Source organism: Sinocyclocheilus anshuiensis, unplaced genomic scaffold, assembly GCF_001515605.1.
Source record: "Sinocyclocheilus anshuiensis isolate Anshui unplaced genomic scaffold, SAMN03320099.WGS_v1.1 scaffold670, whole genome shotgun sequence".
Taxonomy (NCBI): Eukaryota; Metazoa; Chordata; class Actinopteri; order Cypriniformes; family Cyprinidae; genus Sinocyclocheilus; species Sinocyclocheilus anshuiensis.
In genome coordinates, this window is record NW_015546062.1 from 240,974 (window position 1) to 256,494 (window position 15,521).

The window sequence follows — 15,521 nt, forward strand, 5'->3', positions numbered from 1 at the left end:
CAAACACACCAAAAACTGAACAACTAAACCGAAACCGATTCCATGTTCCCGTCCAACAACAACCACCCAAAACGAAACTTTTACCTTGTACGACGAATAAAGTGATACTAATTGCAAAGTACAAAGTAAGCTACTAATAAATGCTTAAGTTTTCATCTAAACTGCAAAGAGCGTCAGCTGCGCGTTTTGAATCGTGTCTCAAATGGGTGGCTTGCGAACGATTCAGTTATAGCTGAAAGGGAAAACCCCACAGTTCACTTACCCACCTACTTCCTAATTTGAGTGAATGAGAGAGGGAGACTCTGTGAATTTAGTTCAGATATAGCGACAGAACAGCGCAGGGGTTATCATCATAACTGCAGAGCGTGAATAAAATAATAATAATGATAATAATAGTTATGCACATGACATATTGTCATTGCCCTAAAATGTAATCATTCTAATTGCATGTGTAATTTTTGAGGATTTTTTATTCGGGTCTTTTTTTAACTGATCATTTTAATAGAAAACTTTGTGCATATGAGAAGACTATGAATTTAAGTGCTTCGGCGAGCTGTGCTTAAACATCTTGAGCAAAGCACATGTAAGTATGTTGTTTAATCTAGGCAAACTGAGGTGATAGTCATCTTGGGACCGAGTAGAGATTCAGATTTACATAATGATGATAAAAGGATTCGTCTAGAACCCATACGTCGCGTACCTGAGGAAAATGACCATGAGTGGCAGTAATCACACTGTGCGATCTGTGCCACTGGATCTTACCAACAAAACCAGAGAGCGTGGGAGCTGCGCGCAGACGGGAGACCAAGGTCGCCCTAGACCTACTCCAGAAAGACAGGTGGAAGCGGCGCACAAGTGCAGCAATGGACACGGAATTCTTCCATCTGAACCACAGGACTGTTGTGATGGATCAGTTTCGCAGACTACTCAAACAGACGCTGTGGGTGACAGGGGAAATAGGACGCGTGAGGGTCCCAAACAAACCCGACCCATAACCCCTAACGCGAAGTGCAACAATCAGACGAACGCTGCAGGAAAACCGGCAGTTTCCTCATTTTCCAAACTTCCGCCAAGGAAACGTCCTTTCCCACTGGATGTGGACCATCACCACAGTGGTCCAAGAAAAGATCCACCTAGCGTGGCTCCAAAAGTGTTGAAGAACCCCGAGGCACAAATAGACACAGATCCACAGCGGATATTTAGTACATTTGGAGATAACCCAAGCGTTAATGACTCCCGGTTTGTGCCACACTTAACACCATATCGTAAGTTTACAAAAATGTTTATTTTTAATGATCACTCACTTTAGATTTTAAATGCAAACGTGGATGTCTTTGCGCAATTTAGTTTGTTATGTCATTGTGAAAGTATGTGTGTCCGTTTGCGTGGAGCGCGTGCGTCTCCCATATGATTGCGCAGTCATGGTCAGTCCAGTCAGCGAGCAACAGTCAACACGAAACCATAGAGCTGATCAGCAGGATGTTTGGTTCAGCAGCGTGCAAAACGTGTCAGTGGGTTAACACGTAGGTGAAACCGGGGAGTGTTGTAATACATCATGTTTTTTTGCACTATACAACCAAAACCGCATATTAGCTGTCTATCTGTTTGAAAAGTCAAGTACAAGGTAACACCGTTTGAAAACAAAGACACTGTAAACTGTATCCATGAATTTATGTCAAAGTACCTTTCCCACACTCTCCCATTGTTGGTAGTCATGATATTTCTAAGACTAAAAGTTTCTGTGCATGTTCTATATCAAATTAAACAAGTACGTTTGTGGATTCAGATTCTGTCATTTAAACACAACCTCACAGCTCAAATGAAAAGCTAGATGGGGGTGGTCTCTGGCTGGCCATATGATAACCCCTATAGTTCATTTCTGATTGATTAAATTGACAGCCTTGGTGTTACACCACTCCCCAGTTTCCATTATACAGATAATCTAACATACATAATCTCCAGAAGTGTGCTGAAAACTGTCACACATTGATAATAGTAGATTCCCCACTCTTACCTGCACTGAATTCCTGGTTTTTATGATAATGTGCTATGCAGAACTTTAGTTTGAACTTTTAAAAAAATCTTTTTATAAAGGTAATCTAAACCAAATGTATGCAGACTGCAACTGTCCAAAATTGAGCCTAAGCATATTAGCAAACATATCCTGTCGTAGCTACTACTTCCAGTTGGTACGACGTAAGGAAGTGCAATGCAAGAAACTACTTTCTGTATAGGACAAAGGTCCATTTTTTAGTGAGGCCAATTACATTTTTTGAGTACACAACTGTTGGTTTGTGGTTTGAGTTGCATGTTTGATTTAGTTTGTGAATACTAATATTTCTTCTCCTTTGGGGTCATAGCAGGTTGTCCATATATCCAGTGGCCTCGGCAGCCTCCTCCACTGGAGAGCACAGATCGGCTGCTGGCAGATATTGCTGAGGCAACACGTCAAGATGAAGATGGTGACATGTGAGTCTTTTACCATTTTAAGAAGTCTCAAAGTCATTTCATGGCATGCTGTAGTTCAAGAATTGATTTTGGTGAAACATCCCACATCATGCATTTCAACAGGTGAAGACGTATCAAACCCTATTTTATAATATGCACCATATATTTAAATGGTCTGATTCATTGTTAAACTGCACTTGGGTTTATTAGTAGTAACTGTAAAGGTAAATTATGATTATTAATAGGGTGGACATGTACTTTCTGTTTGCTTTTTGGAAATTCCAGATTATCCTAGATATGTCATTCTGACTCTTGCTTAGTCATCCAGAAAGAAAGAAAAATCTGAAGTCATAGGTTCAGTGTGCTTAAAAATATGTAGACATGCCTTCTGTTTATTGTATTCCTGGCTGAATCACAAGAGTCAAATACAGAGTCACTGTGGCCCCTGTCACCCAGTACATTTAAACTTCCTCTTCAAAAATACCACCAAAATCATTATATCTGATGATCCACACTGAAGAAAGGGATTCTCTGTGCTTTGTGAGAGCGAGAAAGGGAGATTGATTCTGGCGGAGGGTATGTCTTGTGGGTATGAGTAAGAGTAACTGAGAGAAACTGGTTTTCGCTATTTCATGTCCTGCTGTTTCAGGGGTAGGTTTTATGAGTGTAGCTGGTTATGGGGATGCCAGAGATGAACATTCTGGCTCCCTTAGGCTTTGGTACTGACACAAACACATGTACTGTGTTACTGTAATATCTGAACCTATACTCAGTGTGAAAATATAATTTCTTATGTGAGCGAAACTTCTCCAAAAATGACACCTGGTGTCACGCAATATTGATATCAAGGTTTAGTCAGCAACAGCTAAAAACATCACAGTACACGTATAATGCTTAGTAAGCAAATGAAGCCGATTCCAATTTTGAGAAATAAAATATGTGGAGCGCTTTTTTTCAGTTCATATTTTTACTAACCAGATATTTATTTGACTCATCCCGCATAGATTCATAAAGGGATAGTCCACCCAAAAATAAAAGCTGTGTGATCATTTACTCACCCTCATGTCATTCCAAACCTGCAAAAATTATCTGTAAAAAAGGTCTATTGTCTGTTGTCAATAATGTAGCGATGAAGCACAGCTTACACAGAAGTCACTTTCAAACAAAGCAGCTTTTTGTTGTTCAGTGCGGCAAATCCGAACTTGAACACATTACGAAATCTGCATGGGGAAATCTTTCAGCCAAAACGAAATTCCCGATTTCATTGAAATGACTGGATTCACCAATGAAAATTCGCTGAACAAATAGGAAATGTGTCCGCACCTTCAGACTTTTGTTCATCTTCAGAACACAATTCCACTGAGAGTCTATGTTGTCAACATTTTAAATCTCCAAAAACTACATAAAGATAGGGTAAAAGTAATTCATAAAAATCAAGCAGTTTAATGTAAGTATCTGAAGAGACACAGAATAGCTTTATACGATGAACAAATTTAATCAGGGCTTTTATTCACATATAAACAATGATCAACGCACACACATAGAGCACATCAAATATGGTAAACAGGCGCTCTAATGTGCTTGCTTGAGGTTTGTTTTCAGTATCACGCATGTAGAGTGTTTATTACTTTCACTGGATGGACAAATAAATTAGAGACACACCGATTGCAATTTTCTTGGCCGATTCCGATTTCCAATTTTTTTTGTTAGTGTGATCTGCCGATACCGATTTTTGCCGATTCCGATTTTCTTTCTAAGAACTATAATTGACAGCATATACAAACAAAAATCTACTTTTCTTCAACGCAAAGTTCTGAGAGTGCAAGTGCAAGGCTGCAGCCAGACCCTTCTCGAATTGCCGACATGTCACAATCACGCTGTGTGCTATGATTTCTGTCTGACTGAAAACTACATTGGCGATGACCTACAGCCAATGAGAGACCAAGATACAGGCCAGCGGGAAGTTCGGGGAGGAGTTATAGACCAGAATATCAGTATTTTAATAGATATATGAACAATTATATCAAACAGAAACAAGCACAAACATTTGCTTGACCAGCCACAACATCAGCATAACAGTTACTGCAAAATTATTTACCTCCACCAATCCATCGTGCAATGTGAACACAGCAGCAACTGAATGCTACCCCAGATAGTCACGCAGTGTGAAAACAACGGCGATCCGACGAGTTTGAAAATCGTGCAGTGTGAACTCGGCGTGACCGGCCGCCGATCATGTGGAAAATCGTTGTGTTCCAAAAAAGTCTTAAGGGTTTAATTCATGCTCTTTTCCTCAGGCTTGAAAATGGGCATAAAAGCACCAAAAAGTATCATAAAAGTGGCTCATATGATTCATTAGATAAGAAGCCATATGGTGAGAAACAGACAACTGATAAGATGTATTAATGAGAGTTCATTAAAGGAGCAGCGATTCCTGAATGAATCATTCTTTTGAGTCTAGTTCACAGAATCAGTTTGAATGATTCAGTTCACAAATAGCACTGTTTCTGTTCTCGAAGAGCAAATCACTGGCTTGCTCCACTGGAGGAAGAATATCAGTAAATAAGAACTTAAATTTCAGTTTGTTTCTATCATAAAGAATCAAAAGATACAGCATTCCTGTAGCTCAAATGGTATAGCAATGAGTTAGCAACAGCAGGGTCATGGGTTTGAATCCCAGGGAATGCGTGATAATATGTAATACATCAAACAAGTCATACGGCCCACTTTTATGGTGCTTTTGCTTGTCATTGTATTTGCATGGAAAAGAGCAACTAGTACAATTCTTAAGAATTTCTTCTTTTATGTTCCACAGAAGAAAGAAATTATTGCGTAAGTTTAAAATAACATGCAAACGATGAGGTGTACCGTTATGGTGAAGTGCTCTCTTAATACAATGTTTAGTTCTGTTGCTATTTTGTTGGCTTTTTTTGGTTAGATTTTTTTAACCACATTCTTGACCACATTTCTTCCCTGAACTGATACGCTGCTGATAGTTGTTGGCAAAGTTTTGGTTTCCAGTAGATCCCTATTTCCTGGTTTCTTTCTATTGTTTACATGTACATCTGTCAATCATGCTATTCGATCAACTGCATTTACACAAACAGAAAAACAACATTCTCTATATTTATTTCTCACACACTGCCTTCCCCCCCCAGTCTGTGCTCTCTTACATCAATGGGTGTCTTGTGCTCTCACCATGTTTTCTTCTCAGCACTTCACAGACCCTCATTTTCGGGAAAGCCTGATGTGAGTGTGAGTCTGTTGTGTGACTGCGGTTTTTTCAGGTGTCTTTCTCTCTCTCTTTCATCTCTTTTCACTGCTTTGTGTGTTTAAAATGAATGGGCTCAAAAACCCAAACATCCGCTCTTCACTTCCTCCTTTACCGCTTTTTCTCTGTTGCTTATCAGTCTCTCTCTCCCCCTTTCGCTCTGTACTGTAAGCTCCTACTTGTGCCATTTCTGCTCTTCATACCTACTTTTTCTTCCTTCTTCCTTCCTTCTCTTTCATACTTTGCATACTTATAAGAAGCACCATAAGGCTGCATGACAGGTCATTCATGTTTTACAAGTATTGTTCACCTGAAAATAAAAATTCAGTCATTTACTCACCCTCATATTGTTCCAAACATGTATGACTTTCTTGATTCTGTAGAACACAAAAGAAGAGATTTTGAAAAATGTCTCTGTGTTTTTTGTTTTGGACCCCAATGACTTTCATTATATTGACAACGACTCATTAGTGTTGCTCAAACAGTAGTGCATGATGTTAGCAATGCCATGTATGGCAAAGTCATGGATTTGTTTCTCTGGGTATGTATTTAATGCATTGTAAGTCACTTTGTGTAAAAGTGTCTGCCAAATTTGGTAATGGTTAAATTTTTTAGGTTATATGTGATGGCTGTGTCATGGCTATGCAGAGAAACACAGAGCCTTGACACATGGTTACCTTCAAACACCTTGCTTGTAAGGATTTTATAGTCTGTTTTTATACGTGTGGTTGCATGTCATGTGTTTGGCTCAGGTTGTTTATGTCTTGTCTCAGCCTCTGAGTTTGTTTGCTGCAGCATAAGCAGGCCTTTGTGCTGCAGGGGATGATAGAGGTTTGTGTTTCTGGGCTGTACAGGATGCCACACATGCGCCACTGCCCCGCCATGAGCCCTTCATCTCCTTCTGATGATGTTCAGGTTCCTACGTCAGTCTCAGCCCGAGCCATATCTGGGGCTGCGGTCTAACTAACTCTCAGTCACTTCCAGGAACCCAGAGAGTTTCATCTATCGAAAAGAAAGAAAGAGAGAGAGAGAAACTAAATTCTGACCTGCAGTATAGTAAGTGACAGCAAAGCCAGTGATCATCACATACAGACAGACATATGATAAGAATATATGATAAATGGCCAGTTAGTTCACACTATTTTTTTTAAATTTAATTATACATTTTCTTTTGGCGTGCTTATAATGGGTCTGTTTATCCGAAGGTTGGCTTTTCTTTGTCAGCCACAAAGTGATATAAAATATCATTAAGCATTAAAGCCTGACCTTGTTGTGATGCAAGGCCATTACAATAATTGTTAATGTACTTTTTAGTGTACTTTTTATTCAAAACATTTTCATATGGGAGGGACAATCAAAAATATAGTTAAAGGAATAGTTCACCAAAAAATGAAAAATTGCTGAAGATATACTTACCCTCAGGCAATCCAGCATGTAAAGGAGTTTGTTTCTTCATCGGAGCAGATTTGGAGAAATGTATAAAATTATCACCAATAGATCCTTTGCAATGAATGTGTGCCGTCAGAATGAGAGTCCAAACAGATGATAAAAGCGTCACAATAATCCACAAGTAATCCACACGACTCCAGTCCATCTCATTGTGACGGCACCCATTCACTGCAGACGATCCAGGGAGGGTACCTGAGGGCGAATACATTTTCAGCAAATTTTCATTTTTGGGTGGACTATTCATTTAAATTTGTATTGCTGTGTAATGTTTTTTTTTTTCTTCTCAAAATTCAAGTTCAAGAAAGTTCAGGATTAAGCAATAATTGGTAGATCATCTGCATCACTGTGAACTCCCTTTTAAAGTCATCATGAAATCAAAAGCATTCTTATATGGGTGTTTTTGGCAGTATAACGGTGCTTATTATAAATTAATTATCTGTGCAATGTTTTTTTTATAACGTTATCCTCATAAGCTTTAATCAAATAACCCCCCCCCCCTTTCAACAACCTGTCAATCACTTGAGATGGTAGTAATTAAGCAAACAGCAATGATCCAATCAACTTCTGATGGATGAAATTAAGTACTGTCCTACATTTTGTCTCATCTGAGAGCTGTTTTATTCAAAATTAAAGGGATAGTTCACCCCAAAATGAGAATTCTGTCAGTAATTACTTGCCCTCATGTTGTTCTAAACCCATAAGACCATTGTTCATTTTCGGAACACAAATTAAGATATTTTTGATGAAATCCGAGAGCTTTCTGACCCTGCATAGACAGCAATGCAACTGAAACATTTTATGGCCCAGAAAGGTAGTAAGGACATTGTGAAAATAGTCCATGTGACAAGCTATGAGAATACTTTACTTTTTGTGTGCGAAGAAAACAAAAATAACGACTTTATTCAATGATCTCAACTGAAAAGGCAATTGCAATTTCTGACTTTTTTTTAAAGGGGTCATATGATGCTTTTTTAAAGATCATTATTTTGTGTATTTGGTGTAACAGAATATGTTGACATGTTTTAATGTTCAAAAAACACATTGACCCTAAAGGCCCCTGCACGTATACAATACTTACTGAAATGCTTAAAATATTGAAAAATTAAAAAATGAATAAAATCAAGAAATCATATCTATTTTTGGCAGTATAGGCCCCTGCACATATTACAGCACTTACTGAAACTGCAATAGGCAGAGATTTGTTAATTGTGTGCAGCTCTGATTTTAGGTTGTTTTTTTCACAAAGAGAGAATGTTCTATGTCTTTAATGTGGCCTTTGCACTGTAATGCAGGTCAATCTCACATGCTCTGTGTAAAAATACAGTCCTCAGACCTGATAAAGACACAGCAATGTCTTTTCAGAAGGGCTGAACCCATGGCCCTGACGGCAGAACTGAAAAAAAAGCATGCGATTTCCTTAAGTACAGTGACGCTGAGCTCACTTACAGGAAAGGAGACAAAGAAAGAATTAAGCTACTAATAAACTCTTCTGCTTTCTTATCAAAACCAAGGAACAGAGAAGCTGTGATTTGGCAGTTCACTGAGGCAGGTCATACCCTGAGCCAGGCCAGCTTGCATTCATTTTGACTAAATTGCTCTTCTCTTCCTCTTTTGGTTTAATGCTTTATAAAGGAATGTGATTTTCTGGTGACCGTTGTTCCAAACAGAAAGTTGTATTTCAGGAAGTCAGGTGGCATGGTGTATTTTTTCACATGTCAGGTTCTCTCTGTTTTATTTGCAAAATCTTGCCACAATGGAATAACCCACATGAAGCAATCGCAATGTCCCTTTTTAGGACATTATTTACATTTATATCACTAGGAATATGAATCAGCACCATAATTCAAATCATTTGCTCTCCCACTGTCTGTGTTCCGGCTTGTTTCATCCCACAATGACACAATACGAGTCAAAATGCAATATAAACAATGAGTCCCTGTTCTTCTCTGTTCCCTTTTTCTCTATCCGCCTTTCATTTTTCCTGCTGTTGCAGTATGACTTCCCATCAGGCCCATTAACATTCTTGCCACATTCCCAATAACTGTTTTATGGTTTGTAATGCAAGATATGAACATTCTACACTGATATCTGCATTGATAGAATTCCTTGATTGATTGTTAGTCCTGCTAAAAAGTGTTTTAAAATTATATTACTTTCTATAAAGTTGACTTCTGCATGTTCACAAATGACCTTGACCTTGTTTCAATATTGTTTTGAGTGTTACACTGATCAATAGCTAAGCAATTAGAGCATGTTGGACTCTTATAATAGGTTGCAAAAATATTGTGCTTGTGTTTCAAGTCAGTGCAAGGTTCTTCTTTGTAATTTTCCCAGAGTTTCATGGGAAGTTCTGCTAGAGGGTTCTGAAAAGCATAGAAAGCCCCTAATGCAACTGTAAATATAATGATAATTAGTATTCAAAACAGAAAGAACGGTGCCATTGTCCCTGAGGGCAGGAAGTGACTTCAAACCAAAGTAGCTGTTACTGGAAGCAGATTTAGAAAAAAAAAAAAAACATAATTTAAAACATTTCATGAAGAGTCCCGCTCTCTTTCTCACACAATGTTTTCTTCCTGTTCCCAAACTTTGACTTCTACACTCTCACCTCAGAGAGGCTTTCTGTGAAACGATAGGGAGATAAGCATTTCCCTGTACTCACCGGCATTGCTTGCATTTAGAGCCACTGTGTACAAGATGAGTCATACACATGATTGTCAAGTGAAGGGTTATTCATTCATCCTTTTGAACTTGGTTGACTTGTGCAGGGCATTAAAAAGACAATCATCCCTGTATTATTTTAAAAAATGCATCACCGTAATGTTGCTAGTTTTGTTTGTGTGGTTTAATGTTAATGCATTTACACCAGTGTGCATGCTGTTGTTTTCAGGTGAATAATGCATGGGTTTATTTGTCTGTTTGCATTTGCAGGCCTCTTCACATTGCTGTGGTCAAAGAGAACTGCCAATTGGTCAGCTGGCTTATTGAAATATATCGACGGGCACACAAAGACCTGGACATTTTCAATAACCTAAGACAGGTACACACACACACACACACAAACAAGCAAACTCTGTTAGGTATCATGAACTAGCAATGAACAATACTTTTGCAGCATTTATTCATCAGTTGATCTCAACCAGGGAGCCGGGACCCACTAGGGGGCCTCCGCAAACATGCAAGGGGGCCGCAGGATGATTTAAATAAGTCAAATTAATATATTATTAGTAGTATTATTACAATTAATACTAATATTATTACTAATAATTTAAATAATTGAAATGCTTAATAATATATATTTAACCAAAATGCTCTATTTGCTTAGCCATTGGTCACATTGCAGCAGGATGTAGCGGGACAGAAGAGAATTAATGTTGGTGATTGCAGGATTTGGGGATTTAATGCACCAAGAACACCAGGCTAGTTAAACCTGAATTCTTTTCCCTGTGGGGCATATGTTGGTTAACTGTAATTTCCACAAATGTGTTCTTAACTTTCACATGATACCTTTAGCTAAGGTTTGAGCAGAAGAGGAAATTACTCCTAGGGCACGGTTGTTCTCAGACAGTGCCACTGAACTGCTCGTGGTTATTTGAGCACTTTTAGAAGTACTGGCCTGCCCACTTGTGTGCTCACCACATGGCCACCACAACACATGCAACCTGTGTCCCCCGCCTCATCTTTCTCTCATGTGTCAGCAACAAAAAGTGAGCGTGCAGACCTGTCGGACTGTTCCCAGGCTTTTACATCCTGTTCTTCTCCTTTTCTGGTTGTGTTAACCCGTACTTCCACCAACCGCATTATCAATTACCGCCATTGCATGTCTAGTCAGACCTCAAAAATCACCTCAAATTCATGTTTAGGTTTCACTTGACGTACAGACGCTCTCTTTCACACACACAAACATGAACGCTTGTACATTCACAGGCAGCCAGCAGTTACCAGAAGCTGCGCGCATGTCTTAGCCACGGTCTGAAACTTGTTTCTGTCAGATTGTTGAGGTTAACTTTTGTGTTATATCCTGTGTTCAATTCTTATTTCCCCAGAAATGTAAACTGTGCATTAGCATGTCTTTGAAGCTTAGATGGAGTTTTGAGTAACTTTTGTTGCAGCACTGCTTGAAAATTACTGTTTTGGTGTTTCCAAAGTCAACATTAGCGAGTAAATACAGTGAATGATGCAATATTATAACGGCATGTAGACACACAGCTGACTGGTACGGTACCAAGGAAAGTGTTACTACAGCTATCATTATTACTACCACTAGAAATTGTATATGACAGAATGACTTTTATCACAATGTCTCCATTTCCACTCCTTTCTTTTGTATAACATGATTGTCCTCCCACATGTCTGTCATAACCAACACTGGCACTGACATTTGAAATGCACATGAGAAAAAGCATGCAGTGTTTGTGTGTGTGCGCATGGCAAAAGTGTTTTTATGATAGGTGTTGCCTATTATCAGTCAAGCAAGACCACAGCTGATGAGTTGTTTGCATGGCTATAAGTAAACTCAGTTTACAGAAGTGTATGTTTTTATACTAGTATGAGTGTATGTGCAAACACAGTTAAAGCGGCTGCTGCATGCGTCTCAACTTAAGTATCCTCATTCCGAGAAGTCACATGACCCCCCCTCACACCCTGGGTTGTTTCTCAACATACCTTGTGTTGAGGTTTGCAGGGTATTAAAAGGGACTTTCCCTTGCGCTCGCTTGCTCTTTCTCACTCTTCTGCAGCCTATTAACATGCTTATCTTTTTTATCCTGAATTATAAAAAATGCTTTTACTACAGGTTAGAGGCCCATAGATCTTCACAGAATGACTATACAATGGCCTGAATATGCATAGCTAGGCATTAGCATTCATTTCAAGTGAATATAAAATCCAAATTGTGCCTATTTACTTCCTTGCACGCATGTTCCTGGTTTTATTGTGATTTGCTGGTGCATGTTACGCCAAAGAAAAAAAGCTATTTGTAATTTTTCATTAATAAGCCTATACAAAAACATGCTCTTATCAACTTGCTTATGTCACTTAATGTGAATGTTAATCAATAGCCAAATAGCTATCTTGTTAGAGAAAAACAACTAAAACCAGCATAAATTGGCTTGCTGGTCTTAGCTGGTCTCCCAGCTTGGTCAGAATGATACATTGGCCAGTTTTAGAGGGGTTTTGGGCACTCGTCAGATGGTCAGGCTGCAGGAACTAGACAGCTGACCAGCTTAAAACCAGTTGAAGACCAGCTTGGCAAGTCTAGGAGAACAGTTTAAACTGGCTAAGACCAGAAAGCCTTCTTAGGCTGGTTTAAGCTGGATCTTTCAGGTATTTAGGATTATTTTATGAAACTCGCATTTTAGATCTGGCTATTGGTTAATGTTAACCAATAACTAACTTGTTAAACAACTAAAACCAGCCTAAACTGATTGTCTGGTCTTGGCTTGGCTCTCAGTCTAATCCATTGGCTAGTTTTAGAGGGGTTTTAGTTATTTTTCAGATGGTCAGACTGGGACCAGGTGGCTGATAAACCTAAAACCAGTTGAGCACTAGCTTGTTCAGGCCAGGCTTAAACCAGATTAGACCAGCAACCCATCTTATGCTGGTTTAAACTGGATTCAGCAAAACTTATTTAGATCTGGTTCCATTCTGGCATGCAAGACCCACTTTTCATGACCCAAGCAATTCTTCATAGATAGTATGAATCCAGGATTCAACTATGAATGATAGTATAATGTATATCGCTTTGGATAAAAGCGTCTGCTAAATGACTAAATAAATAAATAAATAGTACAAAATACACTTTATTTTGCATTAAATGTCCTCTTTAAATCTTCTTCACATGCATTGTGTGACATAAGTGTGAGATAAATGTATAAAACAACTACTCATTCATGTTTTTTTTGCATGCATTGAGTGCACTTTTTATTTTTCCTGTCTTTTCTCGTCCTTGAGTTTTTGCTTCAGCCCAGTCATCTGTGCCAAATCATGCAGGCTTTAGTTTCAGTTCACTACAGTGTGTTTTTGGCTCATGCATCTGTGTCATGAGTCTTCCCCTCAGTCACTTTCCTTATTCATCCAACATTCCCCTTTTATTCATTATTTTTTTTCCTGTGTTTACACACAGGAATGTGAATCTGAGGACACTGCAGGGGAGAGGAAAGGGATTTTCCCTCTCTGATCCATGTCTTCCCTTCATCGCTCCCTTTGATCAATCATTTCCGGCTCCTCCTTTCCCTTTCTGTGTTTCTCTACTCCCTCCTTTTCTCCCTTTATGCTCTTCCAAGCACATACAGCTTATCTTTAAACTTTTATTGGTTGTTTATTGGTCAGTTATTGCAGGTTCACTGGAATTGTAAAATGAGAAAGGCACTATTACGCTAGAATTTCTCTTCTCAATGTAATGCGATGTCCTTTCTTATACAATTTCCTGTTTTAGGGCTTGCCTAAAGAGGATGTTGCCATTCCTAAGTTAGATTTGTAGTGATACAATTGATCTGAGGACAAAGTAAAAACCCATCAAATTTGATGTGTGTGGTAACGTGTATTAGCAGATACACACTCCAGCAAGTGTGTGATGCTTGGTGAGTCAGACAGGATTCAGGGAAATAGGAGCGATGTTTTCGTAGGAAGGGGGAGGGCCAAAGGCATTGTGACACCAGAGGAATTTCTGTCTTCATTCTCGCTGTACTTTTTTTTTTTTCTACTGTGCCGTACTGGAACATCCTCCCTCTAGTGTCATACCAACCCCCTCCATGTGTTTGCCTAAAGCCAGCTTTACCTGCTTGCACATCTGAGCTGATCATAATCTTCAGCGGGTATCATTAAAAACCACAGACCTCTCTTTATCCTTCAATCTTCTTCTGTCAACAAAACACATACATGATAGATTACTTGACGTAGTGTGCAATATTAGCTTCCTATATTAGCAATTTTTTAAATGTAAAGTCGGTAACACCAAAGCTTTTTTTAAAATACATTTTTGATACTTTTGGAGCTTTGGTGTTGCCGACTTTACATTAAAAAAATTGTTACACTTGTTTCTTAGTCGAGCATCCAGTTGAGATCGATGTCCGTGCTTTTGCCTGCTTTTTGTCTTCCTATATTAGCAAAAATGCTAATATCCAATGTGATTTTAGTGTACGTCTGGATGCAAGATTGAAAATGTACCTTTTGAGGTGCTGTGACTAATATAGTACTTTATTTTTACTTTGTTTGCCTGAGGTAAATGAAAGAGCTTTGAAGAAACTAGTACTGTGTGTTGTCATCTTGACTCACTTCTTGTCGGTTAGGCTTGGTGGTTTATCTCTTTCACTTTATTATTTAACTGCTGTCAACAGCACTAGTTCTTTCAATCTAAGATTTGACCTCCGATGAAAGAAACAAAAATAAACTCGTCCATGATCGTTTTGACCAAGATGAACCAACTGTTCCCTCGCAAAGCAGATACGCAAACTTTGGCTTGTTACGGTTATGTCAGTTAACGTATCTAAATGATATGTTGAATTTAAATAAATGATATAATAGTTGATATTTTTCAATTAATTCATAACTCTGCTTTAACCAGTTTATAGTACACATAGCCATAACCACAACAGACGTGGTAATGATAGTCGCAATAGTTTTGTGAAAGAAATGTTAAAAGACCAACAGTAATATCTAGTGATGCAAAGTAACTTTTTTGTCAAATTTCAGTTTTAAATTGAAAATAAAGACAGTCATTTATGTGATTCATGGACTTCATAATTAAATATGACAAAACAAGGAACATTAACAAATATGTTTTTAGCATATAATTCAGTCTCATGATGAAAAGTGAATCTGTGCATATTTTAAACCACAATATTATTTGCAGATAGTTCAAATGGATTACTTTACAATAAATTCTTGTTATTTTCTTAAATCCCTTTAAAATATTTAATTCATTTAATATTTAATGCACCAGTGTTCAAGTCATGGTTACTCCCTTGGTTGTACATGTTTGTTTGCGTGTGTTGGATAAGTCACCGCAGGGTTGTTTGGGGTGTTAGCCCTGTTTATTTCATTATTATCAGATCTATGGAACTGACCTTTAACCTGTTAGACAAGTTCCAGGTTAGCAGCTACAGTTATAGGAATCCACACCAGGATGTGACAAATACACCTGAACAGCTTATCAGACATCAGAGTGGTAGATTTTTGAGATACACTGCTTAAATGTTGACAGTTTTGAGTAAGCGGTCTAGATATAATTGGGCCTTAAATATACTGTGGATTTGATTGACTGAATCAGTAAACTGTCTTTATCTTAATCTCTCTCTCTCTCTCTCTCTCTTTCTCTCTCTCTCTCGCTCTCTCTCGCTCTCTCTCTCTCTCTCTC

General features: G+C 38.4%; 1 protein-coding gene across 1 annotated transcript in view; it reads left to right on the plus strand.

Moving 5' to 3' along the window:
* Positions 1-459: 459 nt before the first annotated feature.
* The window catches only part of LOC107699450 (uncharacterized), a 29,895-nt gene continuing 14,833 nt past the window's right edge, over positions 460-15,521 (plus strand). The window contains exons 1-4 of the mRNA XM_016500706.1: positions 460-1,265; positions 2,361-2,469; positions 10,097-10,205; positions 11,212-11,215. Of these exons, the coding sequence (XP_016356192.1) occupies positions 710-1,265; positions 2,361-2,469; positions 10,097-10,205; positions 11,212-11,215 (778 nt within the window). The 5' untranslated portion in view covers positions 460-709. The remainder of the gene's footprint in view (positions 1,266-2,360; positions 2,470-10,096; positions 10,206-11,211; positions 11,216-15,521) is intronic.